The following is a 26,931-nucleotide window of genomic DNA, read 5'->3' as shown; positions in this document are numbered from 1 at the left end:
TGAGTACAGATCTGATAGAGGATTATGAGAGGCATAGATAGAATAGACAGACAGTATCTTTCTCCCAATACCAGACTGCATGCATTTAAGGTAGAGGGGGTCATTTCAAAGGAGATGTGAGGGGCAAGTTTTTTTACACTGGGCGGTTGGTGCCTGGAGTGGTGGTAGAAGCAGAAATATGAGGGACTTTTAAAATGTGTTGAGATAGGTGTACAAACGAGAGGAAGACTATAGATGTTGTATAGGCAGAAGAGATTAGTAAGCCATTTGTATACTAATTTAATTGGTTTGTCACACTGTGGGCCGAATGGCATGTTCTTGTACTCTGCTGTTCTATGTTCTTTTTTTTACAATTTTAATAAAATGTTTCATTTCAGTTTGAGAGTTACTAATCTCTGTTCCTCCTTTTCCAATTTATTTTAGCTGTTTTTGTTATTCCCTATGTGGACATTTCTAAATCATTTGCTAAGTGCTAAAATTTACTTCTAAATTCTACAATTGTGATTTCATTTCATTATAAAATGAATCCCTGTGTGTTATGTGCCAATATTTTAAAATGAATTGTTGGAGGGTTTTTAGTGGGTGGCAGATTGTAATTGGGACTAAATAATTCCACAGTTAATTCTGATTTAAGCCCAGAGCAGGGCTTTTAATTTCAGCCCAAATGTGAAAACGGTCCAGAAACAAGGCTTGTGGTCTTATTTCAGTGGTGATTGTGTAATTAAGAATCCAGTTTGGAATGTACTGTAGTTATTACTCAATGAATTTTAAAAGATTGAGAGCAGTGCACAGGCCACCCATGTAACATTATATCTAGAATAAATGCAGCTAGTAGAATTACTGGATGTCATGTTCAGTCTGTATGTTTTAGAAGCTTTTACACTGTGTTTTAAACCCCTCTTTCTGGCCCTCTTTTCATATTTGACCCAACAGAATGATTTCAAGATGCAGGATCTTCCCTTGGCTCGAATCAAGAAGATTATGAAACTCGATGAAGATGTAAAGGTACTGTGTTCATGCAGTAGTAATAGGCAATCAATGAAGATTGCACAGGAGCACTGTTTCACTCATGCATTTGGACCCAGAGCTAATATAAGTGGAAAATATTTTTCCAGCAAATTGGAGGGCTTCTGATGACAGTGGCAATTAACCAATTATAGCTCCACTGTTCCCACGGTGGTTGAAATGCTTTCACTCAGATCTAGCATTGAGCTACCTTAACTGGACAAGGTGTATGTGTATGGGCAGTCGCTCATGCGTGTTAATTTTTATAAAGGGATTCAGTATCATTGTTCCCTTTTTAGATATAATTTATCACTTGTTCCAGTGTTGTTATTTTTCTCGGTGTAGGATCTAAGCAACCAAATCAAAATGTCATAGAACTAGGATTTGTATTCTTGCAGCTCAGAGTGTTTTTAAAAAAAAAATCAACAGCTGACTCTTTCTTACTTCTCCTTTAATTCTCCTCAAAAAGTTCATTTTGATTATAAATTAATAATCCAATTATTTAATGTGGTTTTATTAACAAAAGATCTGAGTTAAACTGCAGGGTAAGTTTTTTAATTATAGCAGTCGGTGTATATAAAGGTATCTGGGGAAACCTGATACCTTTTGTGGGTTCTTTGGTGCTGCGAATGTCCAAAATGCAGTTTTTAAAAACCATACTGTTCTTCAGACACTCTACGGTGGTGGAGTGGCTGAGAGAATACACTGCTGTGAGCATCATTCAGTGATGCATTTAAACTGTAAAATACAAGCTGGCCATTGAAGCTGTGAACCTAGACACTTGGGTCAAAGATGGTGGTAATCTGGTGAATTTACCACTTTGTGTTCATGCAAATTTAGAAAAATGGAGTAGAAAACTCTAATACTGTACCTGATGGTGTAGTTGCAGTTAAGTTATTGAACTAATCCAGATGTCCAATCTACAATCTGGGACAGGATTTTTAAATGTTTGAATTTAAATTCAGTTAAACAATTGAACATTATTTTTCCCTGGAATTTTATTCAGAATTAAATAAAACACTGTTGTAAGTGACTCTGAAATTACTTGATTATCACAAGAATTAATGTGTTTCACTAATGTTCTTATGGCAATCTACCTTGTGATGCCATACACACAGCAATGTCCAGTTTAACTCTTGCATCTTGGAGCAAACCTGACAGATTCAGAATCAGGTTTATTACCCCCACGTGTGTCATGAAATTTGTTAACTTAGCAGCAGCAGTTCAATGCAATACATAATACAGAAGAAAAAATAATAAATGAGTATATCAATTATAGTATATGTATATTGAATAGATTAAAAATTGTGCAAAAAACAGTAATGATATATATTAAAAAAGTGAGATAGTGTTCAAGGGTGCGATGTCCTTTTAGGAATCGGATGGCAGAGGGGAAGAAACTGTTCCTGAATCACTGAGTGTGTGCCTTGAAGCTTCTGCACCTCCTACCTGATGGTAACAGTGAGAAAAGGACATGCCCTGGATGCTGGGAGTCCTTAATAATGGACGCTGCCTTTCTGAGACGCGCTCTTTGAAAATGTCCTGAGTACTTTGTAGGCTAGTACCCAAGATGGAGCCGACTAAATTTATAACCCGCTGCAGTTTCTTTCAGTCCTGTGCAGAAGCGCTCCCCCACCCCCCACCAGACAGTGATGCAGCCACTAACTTCAAGTTTAATTGGGTATATGTCAGTAAAAGGTGGCCATGAAACATTATTGGCAAAGGATGATATTTACTCCTTCCAAGATAGAAATTCTTCGGTAGGGAAGCAATTTATTGCTCAAAGTATACTAACTTCAGTTCAATTTTTCCTGAAGTCGAAATGCTTGTTATGTCTGTCTATGTAGTTAAGATTGTTTGTTAGGGTATTTATATAGCTGCTTAACATTGTAAAACAACCTGCAGGAGTTTTACTTTTTTGTGACTAAACTTTGAACCTTTTTATTGCAGCTTCTGTCACCCACTATGTGTAGAAACCAAAATCTGATGTGTCGTTACAAGCACTTTGAATAATAAAGTTTGATACATTGACAACATGGTGTACTTTTACGTTGAAAAGTCCTGTTAGTTTGACAACTACAATAACCACTCCTCAGCAGTGGTTAGGGCAATATCCTAATGCTTCAGTTTTTTAAAGTCTTAGTATACTTGGGGTTTCTCTTGTCCATGTAATTAACATTGCATTCTGGATTAAAAGCGTTTTGTTGGAGTTATTCCTATTTTCCCAAAATTTAACTGTTTGCCGATCTGTTGTCTTCTCAACACCGCACACGTTTTCATTCCATCATCCCACTTTGACACCTCCCTTGCACTTCTATCCAGGTTGTTTAAGTAGATCATTGAATGTATTGACTCAGTATTAATTCCTGTGGGACACAACTGGTAATCTGGCTCTGAGCTGATCCACATTTGTAAATAATTTACTGCTGAGAAGTTTAGCCAACTGTTATTCTATTGTAGTAGCATCATAGTGGTTCCACTAGATTGTGTCTTGGAGAATATCCTGCGTGATGGTAAAAGAGCAAATGCATACAAACCTAATGGGTCAGGAGAGTGAATGTTCTCGGACTATTGCACTGTTTTCAATTCTTTCGCACAGACTTCGTGGGCTGATAAGTGGCAACTAATGTTTGTACTACTGAAGTGCCAGACAATATCCTTTTCTAGCAGGACGGCCACCTACCTTTGAATTTCTGTCATTGAGACTTCCTGCATTAATGTACTGGAGGTCAACATTGTTATGGAACTCAGTTGGACTGGCCATATATGTCCTATAGCTGAGAGTTGATCAGAGCTTTGGTATCCTGCAAGAAGTATCTTGCCTGTGTCCAAAAACTTTCTACCATCTACTTATAAGGCATTATTTTGCCTCCTGTGTTTTAAGTGTAGATCACTAATGATTGGAGCAGGGGGCAGGATTCAGATTTCTGGATCATTGGGATCTCTTCTGGGGCAGGTGTGGCCTGTACAAAAAGGACAAGTTGCACTTGAATCCGAGGGTAACCAATATCCTGGTGGGAAGGTTTGCTAAGGCTACTGGGGAGAGTTTAAACTGGAATTGCTGGGGGGGTGGAACCAAACTGAAGTGAGGGAGCAAAGGGAGGTTGGCTCACAAAGAGAGAAAGCTTGGAGACTGCGAAAGGGAGGATTAGCAGGTGATAGAGAAAGGACGAGCTCAGTCCGGTGGTTTGAGGTGTGTATATTTTAATGCGAGGAGTATCAAGAATAAAGCATATGAGCTTAGAGGGTGGATCAGCAATAGACAATAGACGCAGGAGTAGGCCCTTCGGCCCTTCTAGCCAGCACCGCCATTCACTGTGATCATGGCTGATCATCCACAATGAGTACCCCGTTCCTGCCTTCTCCCCATATCCCTGGACCCCGCTATCTGTAAGAGCTCTATCTAACTCTCTCTTGAATGCATCCAGAGACTTGGCCTCCACTGCCTTCTGGGGCAGAGCATTCCACATATCCACCACTCTCTGGGTGAAAAAGTTTTTCCGCATCTCAGTTCTAAATGGCCTACCCCTTATTTTTAAACTGTGGCCTCTAGTTCTGGACTCGCCCATCAGCGGGAACATGCTTCCTGCCTCCAGCGTGTCCAATCCCTTAATAATCTTATATGTCTCAATCAGATCCCCTCTCATCCTTCTAAATTCCAGTGTATACAAGCCCAGTTGCTCCAATCTTTCAACATATGACAGTCCCGCCATTCCAGGAATTAACCTTGTGAAACTACGCTACACTCCCTCAATAGCAAGAATGTCATTCCTCAAATTTGGAGACCAAAACTGCACACAATACTCCAGGTGGGGTCTCACCAGGGCCCTGTACAGCTGCAGAAGGACCTCTTTACTCCTATACTCAATTCCTCTTGTTATAAAGGCCAGCATGCCATTAGCTTTCTTCACTGCCTGCTGTACCTGCATGCTTGCTTTCATTGACTGATGTACAAGAACACCTAGATCTCATTGTACTTCCCCTTTTCCTAACTTGACTCCATTTAGATAGTAATCTGCCTTCCTGTTCTTGCCACCAAAGTGGATAACCTCACATTTATCCACATTAAACTGCATCTGCCATACATTTGCCCATTCATCCAAGCTGTCCAAGTCACCCTGCATTCTCATAACCTCTTCCTGACATTTCACACTGCCACCCAGCTTTGTGTCATCAGCAAATTTGCTAATGTTACTTTTAATTCCTTCATCTAAATCATTAATGTATATTGTAAACAGCTGCGGTCCCAGCACCGAACCTTGCGGTACCCCACTGGTCACAGCCTGCCATTCCGAAAGGGACCCGTTAATCGCTACTCTTTGTTTCCTGTCAGCCAGCCAATTTTCAATCCATGTCAGTACTCTGCCCCCAATACCATGTGCCCTAATTTTGCCCACTAATCTCCTATGTGGGACTTTATCAAAAGCTTTCTGGAAGTCCAGGTACACGGCATCCACTGGCTCTCCCTTGTCCATTTTCATAGTTACATCCTCAAAAAACTCCAGAAGATTAGTCAAGCATGATTTTCCCTTCATAAATCCATGCTGACTCAGACTGATCCTTCTACTGCTATCCAAATGTGTTGTAATTTCATCTTTTATAATTGACTCCAGCATCTTTCCCACCACTGACGTCAGGCTAACCGGTCTATAATTCCCTGTTTTCTCTCTCCCTCCTTTCTTGAAAAGTGGGACAACATTAGCCACCCTCCAGTCAGCAGGAACTGTTCCTGAAGGAAAATGATTACCAATGCATCCACGATTTCTAGAGACACCTCTTTAAGTACCCTGGGATGCAGACCATCAGGTCCTGGGGACTTATCAGCCTTCAGACTCAACAGTCTATACAACACTGTTTCTTGCCTAATATAAATTTCCTTCAGATCATCCTTTACCCTAGTTCCTTTGACCACTATTACATCAGGGAGATTGTTCGTGTCTTCCCTAGTGAAAACAGATCCAAAGTACTCGTTCAACTCATCTGCCATTTCCTTGTTCCCCATAATAAATTCACCCGTTTCTGTCTTCAATGGTCCAATTTTGGTCTTAACTATTTTTTTTGCTATTCACATACCTAAAGAAGCTTTTACTATCCTCCTTTATATTCTTGGCTAGTTTACCTTCGTACCTCATTTTTTCTTGGCATATTGCCTTTTTTGTTATCTTCTGTTGCTCTTTAAAAGCTTCCTAGTCCTCTGGTTTCCTGCTCATCTTTGCTATGTTATACTTCTCTTTTATTTTTATACTGCCCTTTACTTCCCTCGTCAGCCACGGCTGCCTTTTACTCCCCTTAGGATCTTTCTTCCTCTTTGGAATGAACCGATCCTGCACCTTCTGCATTATTCCCAGAAATACCTGCCATTGTTGTTCCACTGTCTTCCCTGCTAGGGTATTGTTCCATTGAACTTTGGCCAGCTCCTCCCTCATAGCTCCATAGTTCCCTTTGTTCAACTGTAATACTGACACATCCAATTTTCCCTTCTCTGTCTCAAATTGTAGGTTAAAACATATCATATTATGGTCACTACCTCCTAATGGTTCCTTTACCTCGAGGTCCCTGATCAAATCCGGTTCATTGCACAACACTAAATCTAGGATTGCCTTCTCCCTGGTAGGCTCCAGTTCAAGCTGTTCTAAGAATCCATCTCAGAGGCACTCCACAAACTCCCTTTCTTGGGGTCCAGTACCATTCTGATTCTCCCAGTCTACCTGCATGTCGAAATCCCCCATGACAACTGTATCATTACCTTTGCGACATGCCAATTTTAACTCTTCATTCAACTTATACCCTACATCCAGACTGCTGTTTGGGGGCCTGTAGATAACTCCCATTAGGGTCTTTCTACCCTTAGAATTTCTCAGTTCTATCCATACTGACTCTCCATCTCCTGATTCTATGTCCCCCCACGCAAGGGACTGAATATCGTTCCTCACTAACAGAGCTACCCCACCCCCTGTGCCAGTCAGTCTGTCCTTTTGATAAGATGTATATCCTTGAATATTCATTTCCCAGGCCCTGTCCGCTTGAAGCCATGTCTCTGTTATTCCCACAACATCGTACTTGCCAATTTCCAACTGAGCCTCAAGCTCATCTACTTTATTCCTTATACTTTGTGCATTCATATATAATACTTATAATTCATTACTCCCCTCTCCTTTCATATCAATTCCTATTTCACTTGGCCATACTGTATGATCTCTTCTTGAGCTTTCTACTCCATTGATTGGAGATAGACTTGGAGCTATGTTGTGGCCATTACCGAGACTTGGATGGTGCAGGGGCAGGAATGGCTACTTCAAGTGCCAGGCTTTAGATGTTTCAGAAGGGACAGGGAGGGAGGCAAAAGAGGTTGAGGGTGTGGCACTGCTGATCAGAGATAGTGACACGGCTGCAGCAAAGGAGGAGGTCATGGAGGGGTTGTCTATGGAGTCTCTGTGGGTGGGAGTTAGGAATAGGAAGGGGTCAATAACTGTACTGACTGTTTTTTATAGACCACCCAATAGTAACAGGGACATCGAGGAGCGGATAGGGAGACAGATTCTGGAAAGGAGTAATAATAACAGGGTTGTCATGGGAGATTTTAATTTCCCAAATATTGATTGGCATCTCCCTAGAGTGAGGGTTTAGATGGGGTGGGGTTTGTTAGGTGTGTTCAGGAAGGTTTTTTGACACAATATGTAGATAAGCCTACAAGAGGAGAGGCTGCACTTGATCTGGTATTGGGAAATGAACCTGGTCAGGTGTCTGGTCTTACAGTGGGAGAGCATTTTGGAGATAGTGATCACAATTCTATCTCCTTTACCATAGCATTGGAGAGGGATAGGAACAGACAAGTTAGGGAAATGTTTAATTGGAGTAAGGGGAAATATGAGGCTATCAGGCAGGAACTTGGAAGCATAGACTGGAAACATGTTCTCAGAGAAACATATGGAAGAAATGTTGCAAATGTTCAGGGGGTACTAGCATGGGGTTCTGGGTAGGTATGTTCCAATGAGACATGGAAAGGATGGTAGGGTACAAGATCCGTGGTGTACAAAGACTGTTGTAAATCTAGCCAAGAAGAAAAGAGCTTAAGAAAGGTTCAAAAAACTAGGTAATGATGGAATCTAGAAGATTATAAGGTTAGCAGGAAGGAGCTTAATGAAATTAGGAGAGCCAGAAGGGGCCATGAGAAGGCATTGGTGGACAGGATTAAGTTAAACCCCAAGGCATTCTACAAGTATGTGAAGCACAAGAGGATAAGATGTGAGAGAATAGGACCAATCAAGTGTGACAATGCAAAAGTGTGTATGGAACCAGATGAAATAGCGGAGGTACTTAATGAGTACTTTGCTTCAGTATTAACTACGGAAAAGGATCGTGGTGATTGTAGGGATGACTTGCAGTGGACTGAAAAGCTTGAGAATGTAGATATTAAGGAAGAGGATGTGCTGGAGATTTTGGAAAGCATCAAGTTGGATAAGTCGCTGGGACCAGATGGGATGTACCCCAGGCTACTGTGGGAAGCGAGGGAGGAGATTGCTGAGCCTTTAGCAATGATCTTTGCATCATTAGTAAGGACAGGAGAGGTTCCGGAGGATTGGAAGGTTGCGACTGTTGTTCCCTTATTCAAGAAAGGGATAGCTCAGGAAATTATAGGCCAGTGAGTCTTACTTCAGTGGTTGGTACGTTGATGGAGAAGATCCTGAGAGGCAGGATTTATGAACATTTGGAGAGGCATAATATAATTAGGAATATTCAGCATGGCTTTGTCAAAGGCAGGTCATTCGTGCCTTATGAGCCTGATTGAATTTTTTTGAGGATGTGACTAAACAGATTGATGAAGGTAGAGCCATAGATATAGTGTATATGGATTTTAGCAAGGCATTTGATAAGGTACCCCATGCAAAGCTTATTATTGAGAAAGTAAGGAGGCATGGGAAAGGGAAATGTGGAAGGATATTGTGCAAGCACTAGGATTGTACACGTAATTGTTTTGTGTACATGTATGTACAGTCAGATATGCAATCAGATCATGTGTATTGATAAACCGATGGCCTGGTGAAAGGAACTGTCCTGTAGCCTGTTGGCCTTAATGCTGCAGTAACTTAATGTTGTAACTTGGGTCCTCAAGCTCTGGTAACGTCCTTGTAAATTTTCTCTGCTCTCTTTAAATTTATTGATGTCCTTCCTGTAGGTAGTTGACCATAACTGCATACAATACTTCAGCATCTTGTACAATTTTAACATCCTACTTCTGTACTCTGGTCTTCATAAATCATAGCACCATGTGCCCAAATGACCCCATCTACCTGTGAGCTCACTTTCAAGGAATTATGGATCTGATCCATCTTAGAATGGATTGTAGTAAAGTGCACACTACTAAGATTAAACAAACTCTAAAATTACATGTATTCCAGCTTTCCTTTTTAAATAATCAGTATTAATTGTCCATCAGTCATTTTGGCGTAATTCATGCGGCAAGAAGAAATAGAAAAATAACAGTTCAAACCTTTGCAATTTCTACCGTTGGTTCTTTGAGCAGTCTGAGATGTGTATTTCATTTGACAAGTTAACTTACCTACTTTCAAAGATTCTGAACTTCAAACTTTGCTTATCTTCTACAGTATTTTGCAATGTTCTCTACCAATAACATTGACATGAACCTCTCACCTTCCACTCTCCTCTTTGAAGACAGTTGCAGAGTATTCATTCAGAATCTTATGCTGTGCAGGTTACTTTTTACCCCTAATAGACCCTACCCTATGGTTGGGGTATCAGTGGGAAAGCTTTAATTGGATGCCGGTGATTCAAAGAATGAGGATGAATGTTTTTTTTTAGATATAATATCAACTTCAATAAGATGATATGATTTGACAAAAATGGTGTGGAAATAGCTTCTTCAAGGTAAATTAGTTTTGGAGTAGTGAGAACCATTCCAGGAAGAAGTTGCAAAGTTTTATACTAAATACATTTACATTAAAAGGATGAGACTCTCCAGATAGTTAAAGTATCTGAAAAAGACTGTTTAAAGAAACAAATGGTCATATTTTGGAAAAATGGAGCAAATAGGATAAGCAAGGATGAAATAAAAGCTATGAGAATCTATAGATGTGTAATGAATAAAATCTGTAACATAGAGGAAAGTAGAATTGGGGCCTTTGGAAACTATAAAAAGGTAATCAGCTTATAGAAAAGGTTAGAGAAGGATATGAGTCCAACTCTGTTGAGCAGCTTGGTTGGCATTCATGAGTTGGGTCAAAGGACCTGATTTCCATGCTGTTGACTCTATATAGCAATGGAAAATATAGATATGGTTTTAGATGAATGCTTGGTATCTGTCTTTACAAGAGCTGTTGTAATAATACAGGTATCAGTTTTTTAAAAAGTTTGAAATTCTTGTAATAGCCTTGGTACTGGTGGACTAGAAGGCTGATATGGTACCATTACTCAAAGGAGAAGAAAGAAAAGGTTGAGTGACTACTAACCAGTCAATCAGCAAGCAAATTATTGGGAAAAGCTCCCAACGGCAGCATAAATCTGTATTTAGTGCAGCAGAGGTTTATCAAGTACAGCAAGACTGATTTATTGAGAGAAGGTTGTGTGTGACTAATTGAATCATGTAACGAGGATTAATGAAAGTATGATATTTGAGGTAAATCTATATGAATATTAGCAGGATGTTTTTGAAATTCTTGCATGTAGATTAGTCACTAAGTCTACAATTCAAAGAAAGGTAGAGAGTTGGAATGAAAATGACTCAGTGGAAGAAAGCATAAAGTAATGCAGTCTTGCTCTTATTACCTTTTTGTTTTGTTTTTGCTCTTATTACTATTTGTATATTCCACAATGGTGTTTAAGTGCAGGTAAATATCTCATGGTTTATAAGACAATCACCTCAAGTCAGTTCAACAATTATGTAAAGTTTGCAAGTTTGTCCACATAGTCATTTCCTGGTAGAAGGAGTAGCAGAAAAGGATTTTGAAATGTTACCTATTAGCATATTAGCATATTGTAATTATGTAACTAGCATAAATGTAATTAGCATATTACTTTCTGAATTATCTATAAATTTGTAACTAAAACCCAGACTGCAAGTTGGTCAGTTTCAAATTGTATGAGAACACTAAATCAGGGATCGGTCAAGAGTCCTTGCCTTATCCAACCCCCATCCTTCCCTGCAGCTACAATTTTCCACTCTTGGCAGTTTCTTCGTAACTTTCCTCTGGACTCTCTCCAACACAACCACATCTTTGGTTGTGAAACCTTCTGTAAGCAGTAGGACTATCTGAGGGCTTTGTACACCAAAGCCGTTGTTATTTATTAGAAATAGAGTGTTTTGATTGGCCTGTTATATAAAGGGCACATGACAGGAGAATTTTTTTCAATATAATCTCCACATGCTCTTTTTCTCTTGCAGATGATCAGTGCAGAGGCACCAGTGCTGTTTGCAAAAGCAGCTCAAATTTTCATTACTGAATTATCCTTACGAGCATGGATACATACTGAAGATAACAAACGCAGGACCCTGCAGGTACTTCAGAAAATTAGGTTTGTTAAATAGCAAACTTGAGTGAGGTTAAGTCATATTGTGATAGTCTAGCAAGTAAGTTCAGTTGAAGGGGGCTAAGAATAGAAATACTAGCTCTTTCTCTTCACACAGATGCAACCTGATCTGATGAGTATTTCCAACATTTTCTGTTTTTATTGTGATAATCCAGTATTGGATAAGATTGACCAAGCGACCGTTCTTCAACTGATCACTTTCTTCAGGACAGGATTCAGATGTCGATTCAACTGGATTCATAAAGTAATATAGCATTGAAGCTGGCCCTTTAGCACTGATTTTAAAAAACACAACCTAGTTAAGCCTTTCTGCCTTCATTCAGCCCTTTCCCCTAAGCTATTCCTATCCATGCATCTGTCCAAATGTGTGAATGTCCAGCATTTCTGATCAGTGTGAAAGACAGGAAATATTTCAGAATTAATCCTTAAAAGTGGAATTTTATTATTTCAGACACTGTTTATATATTTTTATTAATGAAACCCCGTTGGTTTCCCTGGCTGCACAAGTCTAGGAAAGATGCAGTCCAGTTTGTGTGGATGCTGTAATTTGCTACCCCATTACAACTCAGTGCCAACAAATAACAGACAGCACACTGCATGTAACTAGAGGAATAATACAGACAGACATACAGACATACTTTATTGATCCCGAGGGAAATTGGGTTTCGTTACAGCCACACGAACCAAGAATAGTGTAGAAATATAGCAATATGAAACCATAAATAATTAAATAATAATAAGTTAATCATGCCAAGTGGAAATAAGTCCAGGACCAGCCTATTGACACTCCGAGGGAGGAGTTGTAAAGTTTAATGACCACAGGTAGGAATGACTTCCTATGACGCTCAGTGTTACATCTCGGTGGAAAGAGTCTCTGGCTGAACGTACTCCTGTGCCCAACCAGTACATTATGGAGTGGATGGGAGTCATTGTCCAAGATGGCATGCAACTTGGACAGCATCCTCTTTTCAGACACCACTGTCAGAGAGTCCAGTTCCACCCCTACAACATCACTGGCCTTACGAATGAGTTTGTTGATTCTGTTGGTGTCTGCTATCCTCAGCTTGCTGCCCCAGCACACAACAGCAAACATGATAGCACTAGCCACCACAGCCTCGTAGAACATCCTCAGTATCATCCAGCAGATGTTAAAGGACCTCAGTCTCCTCAGGAAATAGAGACGGCTCTGCCCCTTCTTGTAGACAGCCTCAGTGTTCTTTGACCCGTCCAGTTTATTGTCCATTCGTATCCCCAGGTATTTGTAATCCTCCACCATGTACACACTGACCCCTTGGATGGAAACGGGTCACTGGTGCCTTAGCCCTCCTCAGGTCCACCACCAGCTCCTTAGTCTTTTTCACATTAAGCTGCAGATGATTCTGCTCGCACCATGTGACGAAGTTTCCCACCGTAGCCCTGTACTCAGCCTCATCTCCCTTGCTGATGCATCCAACTATGGCAGAGTTATCAGAAAACTTCTGAAGATGGCAAGACTGTGTTGTAGTTGAAGTCCGAGGTGTAGATGGTGAAGAGAAAGGGAGACAGGACAGTTCCCTGTGGAGCCCCAGTGCTGCTGACCACTCTGTCTGACACACAGTGTTGGAAGCGCACGTACTGTGGTCTGCCAGTCAGGTAATCAATAATCCATGACACCAAGGAAGCATCCACCTGCATCACTGTCAGCTTCTCACCCAGCAGAGTAGGGCGAATGGTGTTGAACGCACTGGAGAAGTAAAAAAACATGACCCTCACAGTGCTCGCCGGCTTGTCCACGTGGGCATAGACACGGTTCGGTAGGTAGACGATGGCATCCTCAACTCCTAGTCGGGGCTGATAGGCAAATTGGAAGGGGTTTAAGTGTGGCCTAACCATAGGCCAGAGCTGCTCTATAACAAGTCTCTCCAGGGTCTTCATGATGTGGGGTGTTATATTTATGAAACTTGCTTAACTAAAGGTTTAGTAAAGGAAAGAAAAATAAGGCCCATTATAATTAAACAGTCAAATGTGCACAAGTTGAAGCTTCCCTGTCACTCGCGCGTTGGGCTCTCGGTCTGCGTGAAAACACACATCATCTTCCGAAAGTTCCTTACAATCCATCTTGAACAAACGGGTCACCCACCGGGTCGTATCCTACGACCAGTTCTCCCCAGCGTCTTCTCTCATTTCCCATTAAACAGAAGTTCCAAGATCAACTTTAATATCCCTCACCAAAAATCCTCCCCCAGTTCCACCGTCCTAATGGATGGCACACATTCCTCATTGTCCCTTATCTTCAACGATAACCCAAACAGCTGAAAGCAGACTGCTCTTACAGAACTGCTAAATATCTATAGCATAATAGTAAAGATGTGAATTTACATTAGAATTTCTGAACAGGCATTAACCTTAATGCTTGTTTCAAGCCATTGCAGCTCAAGCTCTTTGACTTGAATGGTGTAGGTGTCAGCATGCCGCTTGGAAAGCTGATAACCGCTTTTAATCAAGATACAAGTTTAATCTATTTGGTGTACATAATTTTATTGGGAATTAATTTTATATACTGTACAGTATCTCGTTGAAGGAAATACTGTTTAAGGTGCGACTTTAAAGCTCCCTTGCACTTGAACCTGCTATAAAGCTCAACTTCGGTCAACTTTGTAGAAAGCACTTTTGCTGAAGGAGTACTGGAATGTATATCCAGTTTGCTATCAATTGCTCCTCATTGCAGTGAATGTACAGCAAGGATGAGCTGCCATTAGAGAATGTCCAGAAGAGGTTTACGAGAATGATCCTGGGAATGAAGCTTAATTCATGATGGTGTTTGGTTCTGGACCTGTACTCGCTAGAGTTTAGAAGTGTGAGTAGAAGCCTCATTGAAGCCTACTGAATATTGAAAGGTCTAGATGGAGTGGATAAGTGTGGGATATTCCCAATAGTGGGAGACTCTAGGATTGGAGGGCACAACCTCACAATAGAAGGGCATCCCTTTAGAACAGAGATGAGGAAGAATTTCTTTAGCCTAGAGAGTGATGAATTTGTGGAATTTATTGCTACAGAAAGCTGTCATTGTGTATACTTGAAGCAGAAGTTGATAGGTTCCTGATTAATAAGGGCATCAAAAGGTACAGGGAGAAAGCAGGAGAATTGGGTTGAGAGGGATAATAAATCAGCCGTGATCGAACAGTGGGGCAAACTTGATGGTCTATATGACCTAATGCTGCCCTCTGTCTTATGGTATCGTTGGAAAGCTGGACAAGGCTTGCTGGGGTGCTGTTACCCTAGAAAACAAAGTACGGTAATGGAAAAAAATATTGCAGGAGTCTTCCATTGTTGTAAGGAACTGAGGTGCTGCTGTTCTGTGATTGTCTAATAGGAGTGAGTTTTGCTCGTAAGGTAACAGGATGGCATCATGGTCCATTTGACTGTAGCTTTCTCTGTTGTTTTTTATGTAGTTCAGTCTAGTTTTTGTACTGTGTCATGTAACACCATGGTCCTGAAAAACGTTGTCTCATTTTTACTATGTACTGTACCAGCAGTTATGGTCGAAAGGACATTAAAAGTGACTTGACAAGACAGTATAGAACCATAGCACATTACAGCACAGAAACAGGCCTTTTGGCCCTTCTTGGCTGTGCCGAACCATTTTCCTGCCTAGTCCCACTGACCTGCACCTGGACCATATCCCTCCATACGCCTCTCATCCATGTACCTGTCCAAGTTTTTCTTAAACGTTAAAAGTGAGCCCGCATTTACCCCTTCATCTGGCAGTTCATTCCACACTCCCACCACTCTCAGTGTGAAGAAGCCCCCCCCCAATGTTCCCTTTAAACTTTTCCCCCTTCACCCTTAACCCATGTCTTCTAGTTTTTATCTGTCCTTGCCTCAGTGGAAAAAGCCTGCTTGCATTCACTCTATCTATACCCATCATAATCCTGTATACCTCTATCAAGTCTCCCCTCATTCTTCTACGCTCCAGGGAATAAAGTCCTAACCTATTCAACTTTTCTCTGTAACTCAGTTTCTCAAGTCCCGGCAACATCCTTGTAAACCTTCTCTGCACTCTCAGACAGACATACTTTATTGATCCCGAGGGAAATTGAGTTTCATTACAGTTGCACCAACCAAGAATAGTGTAGAAATATAGCAATATAAAACCGTGAATAATTAAATAATAAGTAAATTATGCCAAGTGGAGATTAGTCCAGGACCAGCCTATTGGCTCAGGGTGTCTGACACTCCGAGGGAGGAGTTGTAAAATTTGATGACCACAGGCAGGAATGACTTCTTATGACGCTCAGTGTTGCATCTCGGTGGAATGATTCTCTGGCTGAATGTACTCCTGTGCCTAACCAGTACATTATGGAGTGGATGGGAGTCATTGTCCAAGATGGCATGCAACTTGGACAGCATCCTCTTTTCAGACACCACCATCAGAGAGTCCAGTTCCACCCCCACAACATCACTGGCCTTACAAATGAGTTTGTTGATTCTGTTGGTGTCTGCTACCCTCAGCCTGCTGCCCCAGCACACAACAGCAAACATGATAGCAATGGCCACCACAGACTTGTAGAACATCCTCAGCATTGTCCGGGAGATGTTAAAGGACCTCAGTTTCCTCAGGAAATAGAGATGGCTCTGACCCTTCTTGTAGACAGCCTCAGTGTTCTTTGACCCGTCCAGTTTATTGTCAATTTGTATCCCCAGGTATTTGTAATCCTCCACCATGTCCACACTGACCCCTTGGATGAAAAAAGGGGTCACCGGTGCCTTAGCCCTCCTCAAGTCCACCACCAGCTCCTTAGTCTTTTTCACATTAAGCTGCAGATGATTCTGCTCAGACCATGTGACAAAGTTTCCCACCGTAGCCCTGTACTCGGCCTCATCTCCCTTGCTGATGCATCCAACTATGGCAGAGTCATCAGAAAACTATTTTCTGATGGTAAGACTCTGTGCAGTAGTTGAAGTCCGGGGGTGTAGATGGTGAAGAGAAAGGGAGACAGGACAGTCCCCTGTGGAGCCCCAGTGCTGCTGACCACTCTGTCTGACACACAGTGTTGCAAGTGCATGTACTGTGGTCTGCCAGTCAGGTAATCAATAATCCATGACACCAGGGAAGCATCCACCTGCATCACTGTCAGCTTCTCACCCAGCAGAGCAGGGCGAATGGTGTTGAACGCACTGGAGAAGTCAAAAAACATGACCCTCACAGTGCTCGCCTGCTTGTCCAGGTGGGCGTAGACAAGGTTCAGCAGGTAGACGAACCTTATTAATATCCTTCCTGTAATTCGGTGACCAAAACTGCACACAATACTCGAAATTCAGCCTCTCCAATGCCTTATACAGCCTCACCATAACATTCCAACTGTTATATTCAATACTTTTATTTACAAAAGCCAATGTTTCAAAAGCTCTCTTTATTACCCTATCTACCTGTGATATGCCACTTGTAGGGAATTTTGTATCTGTATTCCTAGATCTCTCTGTTCTACTGCACTCCTCAGTGCCCTACCATTTACCTTGTATGTTCTACCTTGGTTTTTCCTTCCAAAGTGCAATACCTCACACTTGTCTGTATTAAACTCCATCTGCCATTTTTCAGCCCATTTTTCCAGCTGGTCCAGACCCCTCTGGAAGCTTTGAAAACCTTCCTCACTGTTCACTACACCTCCAATCGTTGTATCATCAGCAAATTTGCTGATCCAATTTACCACATTATCATCCAGATCACTGATATAGATCACAAATAACAATGGACCCAGCACTGATCCCTGTGGCACACCACTTGTCACAGGTCTCCATTCAGAGAAGCAATCCTCCACTACCACTCTCTGGCTTCTCCCATTGAGCCAATGTCTAATCCAATTTACTGCCTCACCATGTATACCTAGCAACTGAATCTTCCAAACTAACCTCCCATGCGGGACCTTGTCAAAGGCCTTACTGAAGTCCATGTAGATAACATCCACTGCCTTCCCTTCATCCACTTTCCTGGTAACCTCCTCGAAAAGCTCTAATAGATTTGTTAAACATGACCTACCACGCACAAAGCCATGTTGACTCTCCCTAATAAGTCCCTATCCATCCAAATACTTGTAGCTTCTATCTCTTAGTACTCCTTCCAATAATTTACCTACTACCTATTACAAACTTACAGGCCTATAATTTCCCAGATTACTTTTTGAGCCTTTGTTAAACAACGGAACAACATGAGCTATCCTCCAATCCTCCGGCACCTCACCCGTGGATACTGACATTTTAAATATATCTGCCAGGGCCCCTACAATTTCGACACTAGTCTCCTTCAAGGTCCGAGGGAATACCCTATCAGGTCCTGGGGATTTATCTACTCTGATTTGCCTCAAGATAGCACGCACCACCTCCTCTTCAATCTGTATTGGTTCCATGACCTCCATTGACTCCATGCCAGTTTCCTTCGTAAATACAGATGCAAAAAACCCGTTTAAGATCTTCCCCATTTCTTTTGGTTCCATACATAGCTGACCACTCTGATCTTCAAAAGGACCAATTTTATCCCTTACTATCCTTTTGCTCTTAATATACCCGTAGAAGCCCTTAGGATTATCCTTCACCTTGACTGCCAAAGCAACCTCATGTCTTCTTTTGGCCGTCCTGATTTCTTTCTTAAGTTTTTTTTGGACTTTTTATACTCCAAGTACCTTATTTGCTCCCTGTGTCCTATACATGTCGTACATCTCTCTCTTCTTCTTTACCAGAGTTCCAATATCCCTAGAGAACCAAAGTTCCTTATTCTTATTCACTTTGCCTTCACTCCTGAAAGGAACATACAAACTCTGCACTCTCAAAATTTCTCCTTTGAAAGCCTCCCACTTACCAACAACATCCTTGCCAGAGAACAACCCGTCCCAATCTACGCTTTTTAGATCCTTTCTCATTTCTTCAAATTTGTTTCTTTTCCACTTTAGAACCTCAACCCGAGGACCAGATCTATCTTTATCTATGATCAAGTTGAAACTAATGGTGTTATGATCACTGGAACCAAAGTGTTCCCCTACACACACTTCCGTCACCTGTCCTAACTCATTTCCTAATAGGAGATCTAATATTGCATCCTCTCTAGTCGGTACCTCTATATTTTGATTTAGGAAACTTTCCTGAACACATTTTACAAACTCTAACCCATCTAGACCTTTAACAGTATGGGAGTCCCAATCAATATGTGGAAAATTAAAATCCCCTACAATCACAACTTTCTGTCTCCTGCAGTTGTCTGTTATCTCTGCAGATTTGCTCCTCCAATTCTCACTGACTATTGGGTGGTCTATAATACAACCCCATTAATGTGGTCATGCCTTTCCTGTTTTTCAGCTCCACCCATATGGCCTTGGTAGATAAGCCCTCTAATCTGTCCTGCTTGAGCACTGCTGTAACATTTTCCCTGACTAGCAGTGCCACCCCCACCCCCCCCACCCTTCATCCCTCTACCTCTATCACGTCTGAAACATAGGAACCCTGGAACATTAAGCTGCCAGTCCTGCCCCTCCTGTAGCCAAGTTTCACTAATGGCTACAATGTCATAATTCCACGTGTCAATCCATGCCCTCAGCTCGTCAGCCTTCCCCGCAATACTCCTCGCATTGAAATAGACACACCTCAAAAGATTATTACCACCACACATAACCCTTCTATTTGTGACTTTGCATGAAACTTTTAACATAATTTATTTTCACCCCCGCTCCACTATCTACTCTGTCACTCTGGTTCCCATCCCTCTGAAAATCTAGTATAAACCCCCCCCCCCCCCCATAGCACTGACAAACCTCCCTGCAAGGATATTGGTCCCCCTCTAGTTGTAACCCGTCCCTGTTGTACAGGTCCCACCTGCCCCAGAAGAGGTCCCAATGATCCTGAAATCTGAAACTTTGCCCCCTGCACCAGTTCCTCAGCCACGTGTTCATCCTCCAGAGCATCCTATTCTTATCCTTATTGGCATGTGGCACAGGTAGCAATCCTGAGATTACTACCCTCAAGGATCTGCTTTTTAACTTCCTACCAAGTTCTCTATACTCACTCTTTCTTCCTACGTCATTGGTACCGATGTGTACCATGACATCTGGCTGCTCACCCTCCCACTTCAGAATTCTGTGCATGTGTTCAGAGACATCCCTGACCCTGGCACCCGGGAGGCAACAAACCATCCGGGAGTCTCTGTCACAATCACAGAACCTCCTATCTGTACCTCTAACTATCGAGTCCTCTGTCGCTATGGTTAGGAGCTGTACTTCCTTTCTCTCACTGCACTGTTTGCCTGGAGTTGTTGCATTGATTTGCAGCTGCAGTGAATGAGTTTGAGAAATCAGGCCAGTGTACAGCTCTAAACGGACTTTCCAGTTTCTGATTTACCCTCTGCCTTGATTGCTGAGGGGTGCAGTTGAAAGAGGATTCTATTATTTTTGTGTTTTAATTCTATTGGCCAAGGATTTCAAGTTTTTAGGTGTTGCCCATTCTTTGGATAAATAATATTTTGAAGGGGCCATTGTTTATAATATGGTATAATTATTGAATACTTAAAACAATTTTTGACCTGGATGACATGTTGAATTTATTACCTGGTTTTATTTTTGATTTTTGAGTTAATTACATTAAAACATTTTATTACTGATTGATTATATGCTATAGAGAATAATGCCAGCCTGGTTTCTGTAGCGTATAATTGTTAAAATTTACAGGGTAAAATCATCTTAGAATTTTTTTTGTACATTCCTTAGAACGTAATGGACTGCACTCCATTAGTAAATCCCAAACTGGGCATTATTTCAGGTGCTGAAAGTTTGCTTTGATTCTGAAAGTGAGGTGAAATGTGGAGTGAAGATATTGTGTTTGGTAAACCTGTAGAAACCTGATCCTACATATCTTAAACCTCCTCACTTCTCTTCACTCCATCACTCCCAATAAATTGATGCTTGTTGGGAAATTTCTCCTTCCCTGTCAGCATATTGGTATTGTATTGCTATCAGTATTGTGGCTTTGCCTGCTTCTGAAGTATTTTTCATGTTTCTCTTTTTACAGAGGAATGATATTGCTATGGCCATCACAAAGTTCGATCAGTTTGATTTTCTGATTGACATTGTTCCTAGAGATGAGCTGAAGCCCCCAAAACGGCAGGTAAGGAGGAGAAACAGGGTTATTATAAATCAAATTTGCACTTCTCAGACATACTGAGCTCTCAAATCTATTAGTGTAGGTTGTGTATCATTGATCACTAAGAATGGTGGTGGCTGAATATTTATACTTGTTCCTTTAAAGTTGGCAGTTGTGGCTATGCACCACTTAACCCTTTTAAAGAATGATGATATTTGGTGGCAATCTTGTCCTTGTACATTGTGTGTTGGTGTGAAGTATTGGTGGTGGGAATGCCAGGGTGTCTTGCTGTCCTAGGGAGGAGTCATTTCCGGTCACTGTCTATTAAACATTTGTTTTTTCTTCAGTAATACCCAAGTGTCTTTTGGTGACAAAACAAGTGAACAGGTCTTTTAAAATGCCTTCTACTTTTTGATAAATGTGACAGTTTGTGTCTTAGTTTTTTAGAAAAAGTGAAAATAGAATTATTTAATTTTGTTCTATTTCAAGTATTGCAGAAATGGATTGTTTTGTTGGGCTTATTTAAAAGATCAAGATGCTGCTTATTCTGAATTCTATTTTCACAGGGAATTAAAAATTCACTGAAATATTGTTTTTTTAAGGTTTTCTTAAAAGTACTGAATTTTGGGTAATAATCTGGACCACATGTATTTTACCCACAGATAAAGCTTAGTTAACAAGTGATTGGAATTTAGCAGTTTCAGTTGTCCTTCAGTTTTCTTAAGATCCAAATAAGTATATGAGGATTTGTTATTATGCTTGTGTGCAGTGTGTTTCAAACAAAACAAATCTGTACTGAACTGGTTGTAAATTCTTGTCCAAGCGTTACTACTTCAGTGTTCCTGGCAGGCAGTCGATGGCTTTCACTATAGTTACTGACTGGCTCTCTGTGTTTCAAATTATGTCTCTGGCCTCCAATAAGTATAGTCAAAGGTGAACATTTGAAAGAAATGTCTCTGTACCCAAATGGCTGGATGGTATATGTTTGATTTTAATAGTCATCTGTTTAATTTTAAAGTTGTGCTGGCCATTTTCTCCTTGGTACATACATTTGCAGTCTAGTGCAGAGGTCATGTAAACATCTTTAACTGAAAGCTTGATGTGATAAGTACGGCTTTCAGTTAGATGTTTATGTTACCTTGTCACTAAAAGTCTCTGAATATCAAGTCTCTGGACAATCCCGAAGTACCAATTTATTTAAAATACACTATCTTCTCACTCGTTCTTGTCATGGTAGTTCAGAAAGGGAGTAAATGATTGTTGATTAATTGACTGAATTGAATTGATTAAATTGAATAGAAGTTTCTTAATGTTTGTTTGACTTTTATGTGCTTGCATGAATGAATATCAGTATCACTTGAAATGTACTGATTCAACCTTTGTACAAAAATGAGTTTTTAATTAAATCTTGATTGCATACTTAGGACTACTATTACTGAGGTAATATTTGATAGTTAAAAGAGGCTAGGCCTTTGTTTATTGGAATCATGCACATTCTTAATGGCAAAATGAACAGTGCTACACGTATTGTATTTGGTTATGCTGTAACAGTACAGGGTACTGGTGAATACTACATGCAGTTGTGGCGTCTGTACTTGAGGAAAGATATACTGGCTTTGGAGGCATGCAAAAGCAGCTAACCTATGAGGAGAGATTGATCGTCCATGACTATATTTTTCTGGAATTCAGAAGAATGAGAGGGGATCTTACTGAAACATATAAAATTTGAACAGGGATAGATAGAGCCAGGAAAGTTGTTTTCCGCTGGTGAGACCAGATCTAGAGGACATAGCTTTAAGATTCAGTGGGATATATTTAGCATGGAGATGAGAAGGATCTGCTTTTCTCAGAGTAGTGAATCTGTGGAATTCTCCAGTTGGGGAAGCAGAAGAGGCTACTTCATTAAATACATTTAAAGCGCACATTAATTTTTGCATAGCGGGGAGTTGATGGTTTTGGGGAAAGGCTGGTAGATGGAGCTGAATCCATGGCCAGATCAGCCATGATCTTATTGAATTGCAGAGCAGGCTCAATGAGCCAGATGGCTTACTCCTGTTCCTGTTTCTGTGCGTTTTATGTTGGATTATATTTCTGTAGGCTAAGGTAGCCAAATCTACTGGTGTTTGGAGCTGCAAGTGATAACTTTAAGAAGTTGAAGGGATTCAACGTTCACGGTGTTATACCACATTTTACTGGCAATGTTTTGAATTAATAAAGAGAAACAACAAATATTTGCTGCATCATGGCTAGTTAATGTTGGGTCTGGAGTTGTGTTCGTTGTGTGCATTGTGTCATCCTATTTGTCCTTTAGAAATCTGATGTGTTGTCATAATGGAACTCAGTTGACTTGGTAAGAGTTGCACAACATCTTAATTTTACCAACTTCATAGTAATGTAAGAAATCAAAATCTGCAGCACACTGGTCTTGGGGTTTGTTCCTGGCACACTCTGCCAGAAGTTGAATGTTGACTCTGGTTTGTGCATCACCTTCAGTCTGATTCTTCTAGAACTCCATTGATTCTGTTTCTATGGTAGATATCTCTGTAGTTATAATAATGACACAGCATTTGTGATCACTCCCTTCCTGAAGATCTTCACACATGCACTGAAAGTCATCAACCATTCCTAAAATTCCTAGAGTTTGCATTTTCCTACTTGGATTTTTGGTCATTTGTTTGCCTTACCATGATGAGAAAAGTGAGATTTCTTGATACTGACTATCTGCAGAACTTCTGAAAGATGAATACTCTTTAAAGTGTGATATAATCTTACTCTTCCCTTGCAGTGTCCATTTGAATGTTTCCAGATGTCTGATAACAGTAAAAATTATCGGATCCTGCATACATATCAAGTTGTGGAGAGAAGTTTCCCATTTTTGTAAGGAAAGCAATGATGTGTTCCAGTAGTTTCCACAAACATACTTGAGATACTGCTGGCAGATATCCACCTTGCTGTGGAGTAGTTCCACGTATAGGTGATTTTTTTTTTGCCTCTTCCCATATAAACAGAAGAAATTGATTTCTAGGATTATTTTTATATTTAGCTTCTGCTGGCAGAATGTTCATGATGGATGGTGTAATGAGTGGGAAAATATTCTGGATATTTGGGGCTGTTTCAAGAGTCGGACAAAGACTACTTTTATCCTATCTTTTCAGGTACCTCACCCACTGCAGCACTGAAAAGTTTCCATGCTGACCCTCCGGCATTTTCCACTGTTTTGTTAACTGCTTTCTTTATATCAACATCAGTTTGTTTCTTTCAGCAACACTAGGTCCACCATTTCTTCCTTCAATTAACATGCAGAAACATAGTTGGCAAAAAGTTATGACTTGTCTTTCAACTGTACTCAATGAGAGCAAGCCTAACTATATAAAAGAAAAACCATTTTGCATCACTGAATGGGTAAATATTCTAACATTACAAAATTGAAGTTTGCTTTATTCATTGCTGAAGTTTTGTCATACAAATTTTTTAAAAAGTTAATCTCTTCATTTCCTAATCACGTGCAATGTAACCAAACTCACTTCTGCTGTTCTACCAGTTTTCATGCTGAAAGTTGGTGCTCGTTAGCTGTTTGGGTTTGACTTTAATGTCATAATCTTGCCTTTTCCCTTCTGCTTCACTTTCATAGTGATGTTTCCAAGTTGCTTATGAATAATGAGTAAGTGAATAATGCTTTGCAGATACCCATAGGAGATAGTGGCTTGCCATCTTCAACAGTGAACACAGAAACATCTTTCCACTGTGCCTTAAATTGTCATGTAGCTAATATAGGGCTATGGATGATTTAAAATGTAATTTACAATCCCTAAATTCTTGAGAAATGTTCTCCAGAGAAATCGCCTCTAACACATTGATCATTTCAGCAAAATGGCTGAATGCTATCTGATACTATTTTGTGAAATTTTGTACAGTATTTTATGGCATTTCTTCTGAGGTTGGAGGACCAAGTGTATTGGGCATTGTTGCACCCTGATCCACTTCTGATGAACCGATCATGTTTATCATTAATCTCTGAGAGCTGCGTTCAGGCTGTAGAAGCCATGTGCAGCTTTCAAGCTACAATTAGACCACCTTCTGAAATGGTTGACTGTAATATTCTGGATCTGCCTGTCACACAAGTTTGGAAATAGCTTTTGAAGAGGGTTCTGGGTTTTTGTCCCAGTCAAGCACTGTAACTTCTTAGTCATTGAATGACTTTGATGTCTGAGAGTGGTTTTCATGTTTGTTGCCTCATTTTTGGGATATTTGGTGACTCTGTAGTGCTATCAAGTTGATCAGATCAGAACTCCTGTATTGTGCTGATCAAATCTAATTTAGTGATTTCTGATTTTTACAACTTGGTTTATTAATCTTTTTAGTCTTGATGGATTTGGTTACTGGCAGTTTATACTGTTGTAAACATCCTTGACTGGAAGCTGTGCAGCAGTTAAAGGGCTTTCAGTCAGATGTTTGCAGCTGTTGACTGCTGATTGCTTCAGTGAATTGTGGCTGCTCAGAAATTACCTGCAGTTTTAAGAAGTCTGCTATCCTGTGCTTTATGACATGCAGTAATACTGATTTTTAGAGCGTAGTATTGTTTTCGAAGGTCCAGTTATGAAATACTTCATGTTAGTACAGGTTCAATAAACATTTGTCTTTTTCCTTTCTTCTATCTGTCTTCGTCACCCTTGTACCCCCCCGCCCCGCCCCCCCCCCCCCCCCCGTGCTCATCTGTAACTTAGCATGTATATTACCTCACGTGGGTCCTTTCCATCACTTGACACTTGCATCACTGATTTAGGAAATAAACTGACTGTACATCATTTATTTTGAAATGTCTGTTCTGTACAGATTTTTAAATATAAATTGGAACTTCTCAGTTTGTTAAGTTTTATCAAAGTATTTTCATGTTCTGTTGCCTTCAAGGTACAATTGAAATTCTCTTGAGGTGGGTTACTAATGGTTTGTTTGTTTTGTTTATGTGTCTATTTAATATTAGACATTCACATTTACTCTTGGCATAATTTGTCCTGGATAGTGTCCTTGGCTATGATCTTAGATTCTACACAGATCAGTTGGTGGGGATATTTGCAGAAATGTTTTAACCTCTTCTCCACTTCAATCTGGGGTTCCTATCTGTTTTAAGAAGACCACTACCATCCAGCTATGCAAGGGAAGCAAGATAATATGCCTTAATGGCTACCACATGGTGGCTGGCATTCACCATCAGAAAGTGCTTCAAGAAGCGGATTATAGCTGACATTAACTTCAGCATCCCAGAAAAACTTGATCCACTGCAACTTGCCTATTACCAAAACAGATGGCAGACACCTCCTACCCTGACCTAACAAGCATCTGGACAGTAAAGACACCTGCATTAGACTTTATTGACTGCATCTGTGCCTTCAATGCTCTAATTCCAAACAAGCCCATCTCCAACCTCGACCTGAGACTTATCACCTACTTTTGCAACTGGATTCTTGTCCAACAGACCCCGTTAATAAGGACAGCAACACCACAACAATTATCCTCCATCCTGGTTCCTCAGCCCTCTGCACTAATCTGTATACCCTGACTGCATGGTCAGATTGTGCTCTGCCTACAGCTTTGCAGATAATACTATTGCAGTGGGCTGATTCTCAAAGAACGGTGAGCTGAAATGCAGGAAGGACATGGAGAGCCTGGTGACATGGTGTCATGGCTCTATATTCAACATGGCATTAAGGTGACAAGGAGAAGACGGGAGAATGGGGTTGAGGAGGATAATAAATCAGCCATGCTGGATTGGCGGATCAGGCTTGAAAGGCTGAATGGCCTAATTCTGCTCCTATGTTCTCATGATCTCAGGACCATTGACGTAAACAGGAGCTTGCCCAATGCTCCCCAGTTTAAAATCAAACAGGTCTTGTGTTTTGCTGAATTGAGCTCACAAGACCTGTTTGATTTTAAACTGGGGAGCATTGGGCAAGCTCCTGTTTACGTCAATGGTCCTGAGATCATGAGGGTTGAGAGCTTCAAGCTGCTAGGAGTGAACATCACCAGTGGCCTGTCCTGATCCAAACTTGTTGATGCCACTGTCGAGAATACTCACCATTATCTCTACTTCCTCAAGAAGCTAAATAAATTTGGCATTTCCCCTATCGATGCTTGCCAATTTTTATTGATGCACCATAGAAACCATTCTATTCAGTTGCATCACAACTCGGTATGGTAACTGCTCTGCCAGTGATTGCATGAAATCATAGAGAGTTGCGGACACAATTCAACACATCATGGAAACCAGCCAGTCCTCTGTTGACT

At 40.8% G+C, this 26,931-nt stretch overlaps 1 protein-coding gene across 1 annotated transcript in view; it reads left to right on the top strand.

Moving 5' to 3' along the window:
- Window positions 1–26,686, top strand: part of nfyc (nuclear transcription factor Y, gamma) — a 42,768-nt gene extending 16,082 nt beyond the window's left edge. The window contains exons 3-7 of the mRNA XM_073034494.1: window positions 934–1,005; window positions 11,405–11,518; window positions 20,578–20,673; window positions 23,435–23,526; window positions 26,479–26,686. Coding sequence (XP_072890595.1) covers window positions 934–1,005; window positions 11,405–11,518; window positions 20,578–20,673; window positions 23,435–23,526; window positions 26,479–26,686 — 582 coding nt within the window. The remainder of the gene's footprint in view (window positions 1–933; window positions 1,006–11,404; window positions 11,519–20,577; window positions 20,674–23,434; window positions 23,527–26,478) is intronic.
- Window positions 26,687–26,931: the final 245 nt, after the last annotated feature.

The sequence above is a fragment of the Hemitrygon akajei genome, chromosome 32 (assembly GCF_048418815.1).
Source record: "Hemitrygon akajei chromosome 32, sHemAka1.3, whole genome shotgun sequence".
In the NCBI taxonomy this organism is placed as follows: Eukaryota; Metazoa; Chordata; class Chondrichthyes; order Myliobatiformes; family Dasyatidae; genus Hemitrygon; species Hemitrygon akajei.
The sequence above is the reverse complement of the archived record's forward strand: the minus strand, read 5'-3'. Positions and strand labels throughout refer to the sequence as shown.